At 40.6% G+C, this 15,139-nt stretch overlaps 1 protein-coding gene across 2 annotated transcripts in view; it reads left to right on the forward strand.

The window, feature by feature from the left end:
• The first annotated feature begins 5,831 nt into the window (after positions 1-5,831).
• ALKBH3 (alkB homolog 3, alpha-ketoglutarate dependent dioxygenase) overlaps positions 5,832-15,139 on the forward strand; it is a 37,088-nt gene continuing 27,780 nt past the window's right edge. For both annotated transcript variants that reach the window (XM_023738547.1, XM_023738542.1), the window contains exons 1-4: positions 5,832-5,965; positions 8,104-8,255; positions 8,604-8,707; positions 12,414-12,448. In XM_023738547.1, coding sequence (XP_023594315.1) covers positions 8,177-8,255; positions 8,604-8,707; positions 12,414-12,448 — 218 coding nt within the window. In that variant the 5' untranslated portion in view covers positions 5,832-5,965; positions 8,104-8,176. The remainder of the gene's footprint in view (positions 5,966-8,103; positions 8,256-8,603; positions 8,708-12,413; positions 12,449-15,139) is intronic.

A 15,139-nucleotide genomic window follows, 5' to 3' on the forward strand; every position in this document is an offset into this window, starting at 1 on the left:
ACTGAAGATATTGAGCTTTTCCATTGTCTCTTTCCACAGATGTACTCGATTTGATTCCTGTGTATTCTATCCATCGAGGTCCACGTGTATAGTCGCCGTTTATGTTGTTGAAAAAAGGTATTTGCAATGAAGAAGTCATTGATCTTGCAAAATTCTATCATGTGGTCTCCAGCATCATTTCTATCACCATGGCCATATTTTCCAACTACCAATCCTTCTGTTTCCACCTTTTGCATTCCAATCTCTAGTAATTATCAATGCACCCTGATTGCATGTTCAGTCTATTTCAGACTGCAGAAGTTCAATGTCTTCATCTTTGTCCTTAGTGGTTGGTGCGTAAATCTGAATAACAGTCGTATTAACAGGTCTTCCTTGTAGGCATATGGATATTATCCTATCACTGACAGCGTTGTACTTCAAGATACATCTTGAAATGCTCTTTTTGACGATGAATGCAATGCCATTCCTCTTCAAGTTGTCATTCTCGGCATAGTAGACCATATTAGTTTCCAATTCAAAATGGCAATACCAGTCTATTTCAGCTCAGTAATGCCTAGGATATCCATGTTTATGCATTCCATTTCATTCTTGACAATTTTCAATTTTCCTAGATTCATACTTCGTACATTCCACGTTCCGATTATTAATGGATGTTTGCAGCTGTTTCTTTTCATTTTGAGTCATGCCACATCAGCAAATAAAGATCCTGAAAGCTTGACTCCATCCACATCACTGAGGTCAACTCTACTTTGAGAAGGCAGCCCTTCCTCAGTTGTCTTTTGAGTGCCTTCCAACCTGAGGGGCTCATCTTCTGGCACTATATCAGACAATGTTCCTCTGCTATTCATAAGGTTTTCACTGGCTAATTGTTTTTAGAAGTAGACTGCCAGGTCCTTCTTCCTAGTCTGTCTTAGTCTGGAAGTTCAGCTGAAACCTGTCTGCCATGGGTGACCCTGTGGTATTTGAATACTGGTGGCATAGCTTTCAGCATCACAGCAACATGCAGGCCCCCACAGTACCACAAACTGACAGACGTATGGGGGTCTTCTTCCACTACACATTAATATTTCCCTTGCCCTTAGCCTTAACCTCAGCTGGTTTGTTTTCTTTACTGGTGGAGTGACCCAAATATTCATTTCTGAAGGATCCAAGTCACTAATTGTTCTTTTTTTTGGCTGCTGTAGTTTTCCATTAATCTTTGTTAATTGGCATGAAGTACTAAGAGGCACTCCAAAAAAATGCCCTGGGTTCCAGACATAGTCCTCCTTGCCCCCATTGTGTAGCAGCAACCCAGTATCCCCTTGTTAATCAGGATCAATCACACTAGCCAAAAGAGTAATGCTTTTTTTTTTCTGCCTTTTGCTTTAGTGACATAAGGAGCCCAAAATGGCCAGATGGCACTCTCATATTCCAACTCAATGGAACCATTGTTTTGTCCCCTGGTGGAAACATTCCCAATTTGCAGATTAAGACCTCCAAAACAATAGAGCTCAAAGTTGCTGGGATGGGAAGCAAGTAGGTTATTAAGTATATTCATGGCAGGAGTCACTCTCATTTCCAGCCCTTGATTCCCAGACCCATGTACTTAACTAAGGGGGAGCCATCACCATATAATGGTCTCTGGTACAAGGCATATACTGCATTCCAGAAATACAGAACCTCCATTTTTTCAGAGTATTGTCTCCCAACTAGGGCCATAACTAAGTCTTCAGTAAGCCATTCCACATTTCAATTAGCCTGTTTCCTGCTGATGGGGAGTTAATTCCATGGGCATGAGTTCACTGATGTATTTTTGCTGTGGGGAAATGCCATGATGGTGGATAAGACATTTGGTGAGTCCACAGATGGTGGTGCTAACTGAATCAGTATGGGCAAGGAAGGTAAATAAATCCATACCCAAAATATTTTCCAGTGAGGATGAATCTCTGACCTCTTCATGATGGAAGAGGTCCAATGTAATCAATCTGCCACCAAGTGGTTGAATGGTCCCCTGGGGAATTCTGGTCTTGGGTGTTTGCAGATTAGGTATTCAGTAGTAGCATTAGTCAGGTCAGCTTTGGTAAGGGAAAGTCCATGTTGTTAAGCCCTGGCATAGCCCTTCTCCCTGCCACCATGGCTACTTTGTCATGCCATGGAAAGAAGATGACTGGCATTGACAAAGTGTCATTTTGTTTACTTGATTATTAAAAACCTATCTTCACAGTCTGTGTCTATCCACTTCATGCCTCCCCAAACTTCCTTGTTACAAATCTTCCAATCCTGTTCCTCTCTAGTCTCTGACTATACAGCCAGCCAATTAGTTACTCCTCCTAAATCAGTATATATCTGTACTTCTGGCCATCTCACACTAAAGACAAAGTGGACAATTAAATGTACTCCTAGCAGTTCTACCCACTGGGAATATTCTCCATCACTACTTTCCATCAAGGTCATTCCTGAGTGGGGCTGTAGTGCTGCATTTACCTACTTTGGGATGGTACTAGCATATCATGCAGATTCATGTGTAAAAAAGGCCATCTGTAAACCAGTTACTTGGTCATCCAGAACACCTTAAGAGGCTACAGGCATAGATTGAAGTAGAGGAGACAATACAACAGAGTCAAGTTGAAGGAGTCTGATCCACCTGCTCATGCAATTTGCTCATACTGCCTGAGATCAATTTTTTATATACCATTTCCATTTGATGATAGATTGCCACCACATACACCCAACTTTATGGTTAGGTGGGACAGAGAATACCTAGTTCATGATGAGAAGCTTAAGCCACTTGGTCACCAAATGTCCCATCATTAGGTGTTCAGTCCTAACCAAGGCTCAGTAGCAAGCCAGAACCTATTATTAAAAGGAGAATAGTTATCTGGCACAGCTATCCATCATTCCCTCTCTTATGGTCTCTACAACGACTTCCCTGATAAAAAAACAAGTACTGCAAACAGAACTGAGGAAACCCAGGATACCAAGACCCATCAAAAGCATCTTTCTCCGAAAGCAAGTTAAGAAGGCAGAAAGGGGCAGGAAAAGTGGATGAAGGGAAACAGAGAACCCAACGTGGAAATTGGGAGAGTGCTGACACATTGTGGGGATTGCAACCCATGTTATGAAACAATCTGTATAAATTGCTGAATGGGAAACTAATTTGCTCTGTAAACTTTAACCTAAACCACAGTATTAAGAAAAAAAAAAACCAAACAACTTTCTAATACTATAGACTCACTCGTATCTATGATGACAAACCATCCCAATTTGCCCAAGACTGTCCTGGTTTCAGCACTTAAAAGTCCTATATCTTGGGAAATACCTCAGTCCCCAGGCAAGCTGGGACAATTTATTACCCTACATGTGCCCTAAAGACTTTAAAACTTCCTGCATCTCAGAATAACCTTGGACACTTAGTTAAAATGCAAGTGATTCTGGTTTTTTTTTTTTGTATCTTTTTTTTTGTACTTTTTTTTATCGTACTTTAGACGAAGGTTTACAGAACAAATAGTTTCTCATTAAACAGTCAGTACACATATTGTTCTATGACATTGGTTAACAACTCCACGACATGTCAACAATCTCCCTTCTCGACCCTTTTCTTTTTTTTTGGTGAAAATATACATAGCCAAAGATACACCATTTCAAAAATTTCTACATGCACAATTCAGTGACATTGATTACGTTCTTCCAGTTGTGCTGCTATTCTCACTTTAGATGAAGGTTTACAGAACAAAATAGTTTCTCATTAAACAGTTAGGATACATGTTGCCCCATGATAATGGTTAACAACCCCACTACATGTCAACACTGTCCTTACTCAACCTTGGGTTCCCCATCACCAGCTTTCCTGACCCCCTCTGACTTCTAGTTCTTATCCCTGGACTGCTGTGCCTCATTAGTCCTGCCTTGCTCCATGGGGCCATCCAATCCCCGGCTGAATGGTGAACCTCGGAAGTGACTTCACCACTGAGCTAAAACGGTGTCTGGGGGCCATACTCTCAGGGCTTCTCCTGTCTCTTTCAGGCCAGTAAATCTGGTCTTTTTCTTGTGTATTAGAATTTTATTCTACAACCTTCTCCAGCTCTGTCCAGAACCCTCTGTTGTGATCCCGGTCAGAGCAGTCAGTGGTGGTAGCCGGGCACCATCTAGCTGTACTGGACTCAGTCTGGTGGAGGCCCTGGTAGCTGTGGTCCATAGTCCTTTGGACTAATCTTTTCCTTGTATCCTATTCTCTGCATTCTCCTTCGCTCCCAAAGGAGTGAGACCAGTGGAGTATTTAGATGGCTGCTCACAGGCTTTAAAGACCCCAGACACTACTCACCAAGGTAGAATGTAGAACATTGCTTTATAACCTGTGTTATGCCAATTGAGCTAGATGTTCCCCGAGACCATGGTCCCCACAGTCCTCTGCCCAGCAGTTCAGTCCCTCAGGGAGTTTGGAAGTGTCTGTGGAGCTTCCATGACCTTTCCTTGTACAAGTTGTGCTGGCTTCCCCCGTATTGTGTAGATTCTGCTTTTTTTTTTTTTAAAAAAAAAGGAATTTTGGAGGCAAGTGGACCATGGATTGATTTTTGAGAAACATTCTACTTGAGGCTGAAGAGGTGTTAATCACTACTTTTAGGGACTCCTCAATCCAGGCTTCTTTGTTCTGTTCCAAAACCATAATCATTGAAAAGAAAGAAATGACATATTTTGGAAAATACAGCCAAGGTTCCTGAGCCAGAAGCAGAAACTAACAAATTACTAGCTGATGAAAAAAAGATAAAAATTATAGTCTGGCCTTACCACTTTCTCTCCTTTCTGTTCTAGAATAAGTCATTTTTCCTTTAATGCACAGAGTATAACAAAGAATAATGGATGCTGTGAAAATTGCATTTGATACTACCAACAATATAGGTACATTGATGAGGTCCACTGAGCTTTCTGCAGGTAAGCACTATATAATACAAAGCTTATTTTAAAGATTTTCACAGTGACTATGCTTTAGTAGATCTCAGAAATAACTTGCACAAAAATAGTTAATTCAGTGCAATTTTCACCGATCAACAAAGTATTTTTCACACCTTAAGGTACATACATGTTTAACATGGTCACTTTAAAGACATTTCTTAAGAACTCACAGATGGGGTGAAGAGAAGACACTCTTAACATTTATTGTGTGCTAGGCATTGTGCTAAATTCTTTACATACATCATCTCATTTAATCCTCCCAACAGGAGCTACGCCCATTTTATGAAGCAGAATACTTGCCAAGATTAAATACCTAGCAAATGGTGGTGTATGGAATGAAACTCAGGTCTGTTCATTCAAACAAATACTAGTGCTTAATATACAAACCCTGCGCTTAGCAATAGGGAGCCAAGATGAAAAAGGCTTGGTCCCATACCCTGTTTGAAGTGCTATGGTTGAAGTACGCACAGGCTGCAGTGCGAGCACAAAGGAGGCGCATTTTAGGCTATCCTAAAATAGCTTTCAGAATAAATTTCAAACCCTTTGCTTTGCTTATCATATCATGACCTTGCCCTCCAATACACTCGCCCTTACCCCAGCGCCGCTGGGACCCGGTCGCTCTTTCTGTATAGATCAGAAATGCCGGCGCTTGGACGTCTCCAGTGCTCGGGATCTCACCTCCCCAGGGACCTCGGCCTAGGACACACGTCTTCATTCCCATATCCAGGGCAGTCACCTAGTTCCACCACACCCTCAATCCCTATCCTCCTCTCCAGCCCAGATCCTCCCATCGGCACCTCCGGCAACTCGGCCCTCCGAGTGCGGGGATACGGGGCTGCCCGGATCCCAGGCTGGGACACCGGAAGCGGCGGCGGAGCCCATGACGTCGGGAGGAAATGCCTGATGCCGGGACCTGTGGTTGGGAATTGCGGAGTGGTGTCTCGGTCCTAAGGTCCCCCAGGCCGCAGGCGACGGATTGGGTCTGGAGCACCAGGACCGAGTGTGTTTAGATCTGCGTCTCTGGTTCCGCTAGCAGGTGCGGCCTCCTTGCTTCCCGCTGGGCGCCCGGGGGTGGAGTTCCCTTCTCGTGCGGTCTCTGGGCCCTCATCCCTGGTCTCCTAGGAGAGGGAAAAGGTCTAAATTAGGGAAAGGCGCTGCCCCTTACCGAGGACCAGGCTCTTTCACCTGCGTTGCTCGCTTAATCTGTATTTCAACCGGGGGCAGGGAGGATTTTCCCTTTTTACAGAGGAAGAAACGGAGGCTCAGAAAGGTGAAGTCATTTGCTTCAGGTTATGCAACTGGGAAGTGACAGATCTGGATCCAAAACGAGTCCTGGTTGGCGCCAGAGTCCTTGTTTTTTGCACTGCAGCAGGGTTCTCAAACTTTATCTCGCTAAAGAAGTCTAGGGTGGAATAAACCAACAAAAATCCAAACAACCCTATAGGGTGGAGAGTGGAGTTAATTAAAAAACAAATTCTGGAACTCCACAAATTCAGGGTAGGGTGGGACTCTGGAATCTGTATTTTCACATAGCCTGACAGATTACTGTTTGGGGGGCACATACCGCTTCCCTGTGAATGGAGCAAGGAGGTGAGCAGGTCATAGCCCGTTTGGGGGACTATAGCAAATGGTAGTGATAAGCTTTTAACGTCTTCATTGAGAGAAAATGTCAAACAGAGGCTTTATCCACACATCTTATGTGAGTAGAGAGTTGCTATTTGATTTTGTCATTAATTCTTAGGCAGATGGCAGCCTCCGTCATGTCCCCATTTATTAAATGAGAAGAATTACATACTTAGCACCTGGGGGAATTTGTTAAACACGTAGATTCTTGGGTCCAGCTCAGCTTTACTGAGTCTGAAGGTTTGGAGATGAGGCTTGGGGATCTGTAGGCTAAATAAGCTATAAAATGAGCTTGTTATATTTGAGAACTTGAGGTATAAAGCTTTCTGAGATAGACCCAAAAGAAATGGAACATAGATTTGGAACGCTTGGCTGAGCTTCCTTGGTTTTGTTTTTTGTTGCTGTGCATGCTCCTGTACTTACTGTGGGCTGAGTTTTCATTAGCAAAAGCATCAAATTAGTATTTCTGTCCTTATGGGGTGGACTTTTCAATAGCTGAAGACTGGAACCTAATAAAATATGAATATTAATTACCTGCTATTTATTTTCTGAGTGACTTTGGGTATGTCATTTTACCTGTTGGTTTCCGTACATACATGCACATCGCCATCTTGTTGTAAAGACAGATGCCTGTGTCCCATCGTAAATCAGTTTTTCTGGATGTGGGATGTTGGTGTGTTTAACAAGCTGCCGGGGAAGTTTGATGCAGCCAGCTCATAAAATATGGAATATGAATATGGAAATGCACTTGGAAACTGAGTCTTAGCCTGTTTTTCAGTGTCCTTGTAGGTGAAAATGGGCGTGTTTCAATATCCTTAGTTCTCTTGGGGACTAATAAGAGTAATGTGGTTTATGGTATGTCCTGGTTTCAGAATTTCTTAACATGTACATTGGAAACCCTGCTGCTGTAGTGGTTAAGAGTTCAGCTGCTAACCAAAAAGGCTGGCAGTTTGAATCCGCCAGGCGCTGCTTGGAGACCTTATGAGGCAGTTCTGCTCTGTCCTGTAGGGTCACTATGAGTCGAAATTGACTGAACGGCAATGGGTTTTAACATGTACATTCTTGTGAAAGAAAGGGAGGTTGTATGATAAGATTGCAAAAAATAAACATTAAAGTCAACAGCCCCAAGTGACTTAGTAAGCTCCTTGATTGAGATATTGTGATGACAGAAGTTGATTTTCTTTAGAAGCTCTGATTGCTATTGAGACATCTCTTCTGTCTGAAAGGGTTACAATTACCTGTTAGAAGTCCAAGCTCAAGGACTTGGTGGCACAGTAGTTAATCGCTTGGCTGCTAACTCAAAGGTCAGTTGTTTGAACCCACCAGCCACTCTGTGGGAGAAAAGACCTGGCAATCTGCCCCCATAAGGATTTAAAAAAAAACCAAATACTTTGCCATCAACTCAATTCTGATTCCTGGCAACCTTATGAAACCCTATGGGACGGTTCTCCTCTGTCATATAGGGTTGCTATGAGTTGGAATTGATTGATGGCACAGCAGTCCAAGCTCACAACCCTAACTAAAAACACCTTTTTTTTTTTTTTTTAACAGATATCATTGTGTGGTTTGAGAATCAGGAATGAAATCTTCTGAAAGCTAAAAACAGGAGCATTTTTTGGTCAGCATGGAGGATAAAAGACAGCGAGCCAGAGTGCAGGGAGCCTGGGCTGGCCCTTCTAAGAGCAAGGCCAGTGTTCATCCTGGTAAGAACCTGTGGGTATCTCTTATGTGTATGTGTTTGTCTGTGGCTATGGACAAACACCATCTTCTTGTTGTTTATATCCTTTTGCTTTATGATTGACTCCCATTTCAGTTGATGTTAAGGAGTTGTTTAAAATGTAGCCAGTGTTTTGGTTTTGTTGATGATAAGCTAAGGGCGGATCTTTGGTGTTCCTCATTCTAATTACTACCTCAAATCTTTCAGTGGTCTTCCAAATGATTTCTTGATATCAAAGGGTTATCTCCAGGTGAATTGTATTGGCCGTTGCTCAACAGAAGGTGACGAAAGCTGACTTTGCCCTGGTTTGAGGCTGTTCTCTCTCTTCTTTCAGCTACCACTGCTAAGAGTCACCTCCGCCAGAAGCCTAGTCAGACTTGGAAGAACCAGGAGCGTCATCTGTCTGACAGAGAGTTTGTGTTCAAAGAACCCCAGCAGGTAAATTCTTGGTTCTCCTTCAACAGTAACAAAGCTTTATTCACGTGGTAGACACTCAAATAAATAGTGACTGAATAAATTCACGAATAAATAAGAGAGTGAAAGGACTTTTATAATAATGAAATGTGAAGTATCAGTTCCTTAGTACACCTGAGGATTCTTCATAGTCTGCCTCTAGTCTATAGTTATCATGTATTATTCTTGTTTTCTAGAGCTTGCATTGGCTATCCAAGTTCTAACAGCCCTAAAATCAGGCTGTTTTCAGCGCTGGGGTGGCAGACATTTCTGGAATTCGGTTGAAATTTCAGATACTATAGCAAAATGCCTGATTTTTATCTTGTTTATTCTACTGGGTAAGGTGTAAGAAACAGTGAAGATTTACTTTTTTTTTTTTTTTTTTAGTAGTTTTATTGTGGTAAAATATATGTAACAAAACATTTGCCGTTTTAACCATTTTTTAGTGTACATTTCAGTGACGTTAATTTCATTCACCATGTTTTGCAGTCATCACCACTGTCTGTTTCCAAAAGTTTTTCATCACCCCAAACAGAAACTCAATACTCCTTAAATAATAATTCCCCATTCCCTCCTCCTCCCAGACCCTGGTAACCATTAATAATGCATCTATGCATTTGCCTATTCTAGATATTTCATGTAAGTGGGATCATATAATATTTGTCCTTTTGTGTCTGACTCATTTCACTCAGCATAATGTTTTCAAGGTTCATGTTATAGCATATATCCGAGTTAAAAATTTTTTTATGGCTGAATAATATTCCATTGTATGGATATACCACATTGCGTTGATCCATTCATCCATTGATAGGTACTTGGATTGTTTCCACCTTTTGGCTATTACAAATAATGCTGCAGTGAACAGTGGTGTACAAGCATCTGTTTGAGTCCCTGCTTACAGGTCTTTTGGGTATATACCTAGGAGTAGAATTGCTAGGTCACCATGGTAGTTCCATGTTCAACTTTGTGAGAAATTGCCAAACTGTTTTCCAGAGTGGCTGCACCATTCTACACTCCCACCAGCAATGGATGAGGGCTCCAATTTCTCTACATCTCAACTCTTGTTATTTTCTGGTTTTCTGATAATAGACATCCTAGTGGGTATGAAGTGGTGTCTCATTGTAGTTTTCATTTACATTTCCCTAATGACTAACGACACTGAGTATCTTTTCATGTGCGAATTGGCCATTTATATATCTTCTTTGGAGAAATATCTATTCAAGTCCATTGTCTATTTTTTAATTGAGTTGTTTGTCTTTTTGTTGTTGCATTGTAGGAGTTCTTTATATATCCTGGATATTAAAACCTTATCAGATATATGGTTACCAAATATTTTCTTCCATCCTGTAGGTTGTCTCTTTAGTTTCTTGGTAAAGACCTTTGATGCACGAAAGTTTTTAATTTTGATGAAGTTCCGTTTATCTGTATTTTATTTTGTTGCTTATGCTTTTGGTGTCATATCTAAGAGTCCATTGTCAAAAACAAGATCTTGAAGCTTTACCCCTATGCTTTGTTTTAAGAGTTTTATGGTTTTAGTTCTTATACTTAGGTCGTTGATCTATTTTGAGTTATTTTTTGTATATGGTGTGAGGTATGGGTCCAGCTTCATTCTTTTGCACATGGAGATTTAGTTGTCCTGGCACTCTGTATTGAAGAGACTATTCTTTCCCCATTGAATGGGCTTAGCACCCTTGTCAAAAATCAGTGACCATAAATGTATGTGTTTATTTTTGGATTTTCAGTTCTATTCCATTAGTCTCTATGTAGACTTTATTCCACTGCCACACTGTATTTATTAGTGTAGCTTTATAGTACATTTTGAAATTGGGAAGTGTGAGTCCTTCTACTTTGTTCTTCTTTTTCAAAATTGTTTTGGCTCTTCGGGTCACCTTGCAATTCCACATAAATTTGAGGATCGGCTTTTTCGTTTTGACAAAAAAGGCTGTTGGAGATTTCATTGAAGCTGTAGATCATTTTGGATAGTATTAACATCTTAACAATATTAAGTTTTCTAATTCATAAACACCAGATATCTTTCCACTAATCTAGGTCTTCTTTAATTTCCTTCAGCAATGTTTTATAATTTTCAATGTATAAGTTTTTCACCTCCTTGATTAAATTTATTCCTAGATATTTTATTCTTTTAGATACTATTGTAAGTGGAATTGTTTTCTTAATTTCCTTTTCAGCTTGTTCACTGTTGGTGTGTAGAAACAACAACTGATTTTTGTGTGTTGATCACATACCCTGAAACTTCGCTGAGTTCATTTATTAGCTCTAGTAGCCTTCTTGTGGTTTCTTTGGGATTTTCTGAATATAAGATCATTCATCTGTGAATAGAAATAGTTTTACTTCTTCTTTTCCAATTTGGGTGTCTTTTATTTATTTTTCTTGCCTAATTGCTCTGGCTAGGACTTCCGGAATGATGTTGAATAGCAGTGGTGAAAGCGGCCGTCCTTGTCTTGTTCCTCATCTTAAGGGAAAAGTTTTCAGTTTTTCTCCATTGAGTATGATGTTAGCTCTGAGTTTTTCATAAATGCGCTTTATCATGTTGCAGTTTCCCTTCTATTCCTAGTTTTCTGAGTGTTCTTGTCATGAAAGTGTGTTGGATTTTGTCAAATACCTTTCTGCATCAATTGAGATGATCATGTGGCTTTTTTCCTTCATTCTATTAATGTGGTGTATTATATTGATTGATTTTCTTATTTTGAACCACCCTTGCATTCTTGTGGTAAATCCCACTTGATCATGGTGTATAATCCTTTTAATATGCCGTTGAGTTCAGTTTGCCAGGATTTTCTTGAGGATTTTTGGCTCTATATTCATAAGAGAAATTGGTCTGTAATTTTCTTTTCTTGTGGTATCTATATCTGGCTTTGGTATCAGGGTAATGCAGGCCTCATAAAATGGGTTAGAAAGCGTTCCCTCATCTTCTATTTTTTGGGAAGAATTTGAGAAGAATTGGTGTTCATTCTTTAAATGTTTGGTAGAATTTACCAGTGAAGCCATCTGGTCCTGGATTTCTCTATGTTGGAAGGTTTTTGATTACTGATTCAATCTCTTCACTTGTTGCAGGTCTGTTGAGATTTTGTATTTCTTCTCAAGTCACTTTGGGTAGTTTGTATTTTTAATACTATGGGGGAAAAAGCTAATAATCTGACATCTGGCTGTAGTAATACTTGTATAAATAGTTATCGAAACCCTTCGCTTTCTACTACATCTTTTATTTTTTTTACATCTCATAAAGAAGGTTTTTCTAGAGCTGCTGGCTGCTAGGAAAATGGATTAATTCTAATTGTATCAGCTTTTATTACTCACTAGCAAGTATGATGGAAACCCTGGTGGTGCAGTGGTTAAGAGCTATGGCCGCTAACCAAAAGGTCGGCAGTTCAAATCCACCAGGCGCTCCTTGGAAACCATATGGGGCAGTTCTACCCTGTCCTTTAGGGCCACTATGAGTTGGAATCGACCTGATGGCAATGGGTTTTTACAGGAGCAAGTATGAAGTAGTTATAAAAAGAGCAGAAGTAGGGATCTCTGGTAGGGGAGTGAGAGCTTGAAATAAAGATACAGTTTTAAACCTGATTTACTTAGACCAGAAATGGGAGGATATGGTAATCCTGTCCTGCAAGTAAGTCTCCCTGGGGATTAGATATCATTCCGGAAGTAAGACCTGCCTGTTTCCTTACAGGTAGTGCGCAGAGCCCCAGAGCCACGAGTAATTGAGTAAGTAATGTGCTGCCTTCCTGTGACTATTGCCTGTGGTGAAATGGAGATCCCGGAATCTTTCGCTAGTCCTAGTTTTTCCATCTGGAAGAGATAATGGCTCAATAAATGTCTTAGTTTTAGGCCAGGATATTCCTATCTCAGATGTCCTATCTTAGTTTTTTGAGAAGCCTTTCAGCATTTGCTGATGATATGGAAAAATGCAAGAAGATCTCTGGACATAAAGCTTCACCTCTGGTGTGGATTTCCTGGCCCTCTTTCACTTATATCTGCACACAGTAAGCTAAAACATGTCCTAGGTAAAGACAGAGGGGATTTTTCCTGAGACATTGAAGTATGGCTCTTTGAGAAGCCTTTAAGTACCATTTTACTAGCAATGCTTATGAAAGCTGCTAGAAATCTAGATGACCTACAGTCCGTTTATTAAAACCACATAATTGTTCCAGAGCAATTTAAATGATAGTAAACATTCCTCTAATATTGATCTGTGTCTAAGATGTTCTTATCCAAAAATAGTGAGAGATGCTTTGACTCCTCTTTTCCTACTTTTCATTTTCCATCTGATGTAGAAAAATTGTCAGTAGAAAGCATTCTTTTACCAGACTGGCATTATATGTACGTTATTGTCCACGAGCAGTCTGTTATGATGTTTGGCTGTTTGCGGGTTGGCTTGTATATCTTCGAAAAATTTGAAACTAATACAACATTCTTTCAAAGAGAATTTCTAGTGTTGGCACTGTGACTAGTTAGCTATGTAACTAGTCCTGAGGTAGGTTATTGCCACCTCTCTGGACTTAAGTTTCCTTGTCTGTAAAGGTAGGGATTAGGACTATATAAGTCTAGCTCTAATAGTCTTTAATTGTTTTACAAATACCAATGTGGTATTGCCTCCATTGGTGATAAAGAGAATAAACAAAACTGTAAAACCCTTTAGAAGGTACGGATGGGATATTCAGACTGGAAAAATGGGCAGTTGCCAGTTTGCAAGTCAAAGAAAATGACAGAACCTGTCTTAGTTATCTAGTGCTACTCTAACAGGAATACCACAAGTGGATGGTTTTAACAAAGAGAAGTTTATTTCGTTACAGTAAAGTAGGCTAAAAGTCCAAATTCAGGGTGTCAGCTCCAGGGGAAGGTTTTCTTTCTCTGTCGGCCTTCTCATCAGTGTTTCCCCAGACTAGGAGCTTCTCCACGCAGGGACCCCGGGTCCAAAGGACACGCTCTGCTCCTGGCACTGCTTTCTTGGTGGTATGAGGTCCCCCTGTCTCTCTGCTCACTTCTCTCTTCTATATCTCAAGAGATTGCCTCAGGACACAATCCAGTCTTGTAGACTGAGTCCTGCCTTGCTAACACAACTGCCACCCATCCTCCCTCATTAACATCATAGAGGCAGAATTTACAACATATAGGAAAATCACACAATACCAGGAATCATGGGCCAGCCAAATTGATACACACATTTCTGAGGGGACATAATTCAATCCATGACAACCCATTTCTACTTGACCCTAGTGTTTGTTAATTCTAGTTATCTAAAGTTAACTATGCTAGATTTTTTTTTCCTAATAGCCAGGAATGTACTCCACATTTGAAATGAGCCAGTTTCTAAATGTGACCCAAGATACATCATATTGAAACGTTGTATTCATACTCTGGAAAACTTAATAAGCAACTCATTTGGAAATGTGGTATATATATATGACAATAATTACCCCTCCATTTTGGCTCAAAGGGACTCACACATCTATCGAGCCAGGCTCAGACATCATGAACCACAAACTCACCTGATAGAGGGCAACATGAAATCTATCCCTTTATACTATTCTGTATAACATCTCTCTCAAAAGGATTTGGCACAGTTGTCTTGATAGACAAACGTGTCCAGTCTATACTTCATTTCTTCTCACCAAGGACCTTACCACACTGCACATCTACAACAGTTTTGTACTTTCCCACATTTGATTAAATTCAGTAATTGCTTATCTATTATGTGCTGTTGTTGTTGTTAGGTGCTGTTGAGTCAGTTCTGACTTGTGACCCCGTGTACAACAGAGTGAAACACTGCCTGGTCCTGCACCTTCTCACACTTATTGCTGTGTTTGAGCCCATTGTCGCAGCCACTGGGTCAATCCATCTTATTGAAGATTTTCCTCTTTTTTGCTGACCCTCTACCAAGCATGATGTCCTTCTCCAGGGACTGATCCCTCCTGATAACATGTCCAAAGTATGTGATACAGAGTCTCACCATCCTCACTTCTAAGGACCATTCTGGCTGTACTTCTTCCAAGACAGATTTGTTTGTTCTTCTGGCAGTTCATGGTATATTCAGTATTCTTCGCCAGCACCATAATTCAAAGGCATCAATTCTTCGGTCTTCCTTATTCATTGTCCAGGTTTCACATGCACATGAGGCAATTGAAAATACCATGTCTTGGGTCAGGCGCACCTTAGTCCTTAGAGTGACATCTTTGCTTTTTAACACTGCAAAAAAAGGTCTTTTGCAGCAGATTTGCCCAATGCAATGTGTCATTTGATTTCTTGACTGCTGCTTCGATGGGCATTGATTGTGGAGCCAGGTAAAATAAAATCCTTGACAACTTCAATCTTTTCTCCATTTATCATGATGTTGCTTATCGGTCCAGTTGTGAGGATTTTTGTTTTCTTTATGTTGAGGTGTAATCCGTAATGAAG

This window comes from Trichechus manatus, unplaced genomic scaffold (genome assembly GCF_000243295.1).
Source record: "Trichechus manatus latirostris isolate Lorelei unplaced genomic scaffold, TriManLat1.0 scaffold00006, whole genome shotgun sequence".
In the NCBI taxonomy this organism is placed as follows: Eukaryota; Metazoa; Chordata; class Mammalia; order Sirenia; family Trichechidae; genus Trichechus; species Trichechus manatus.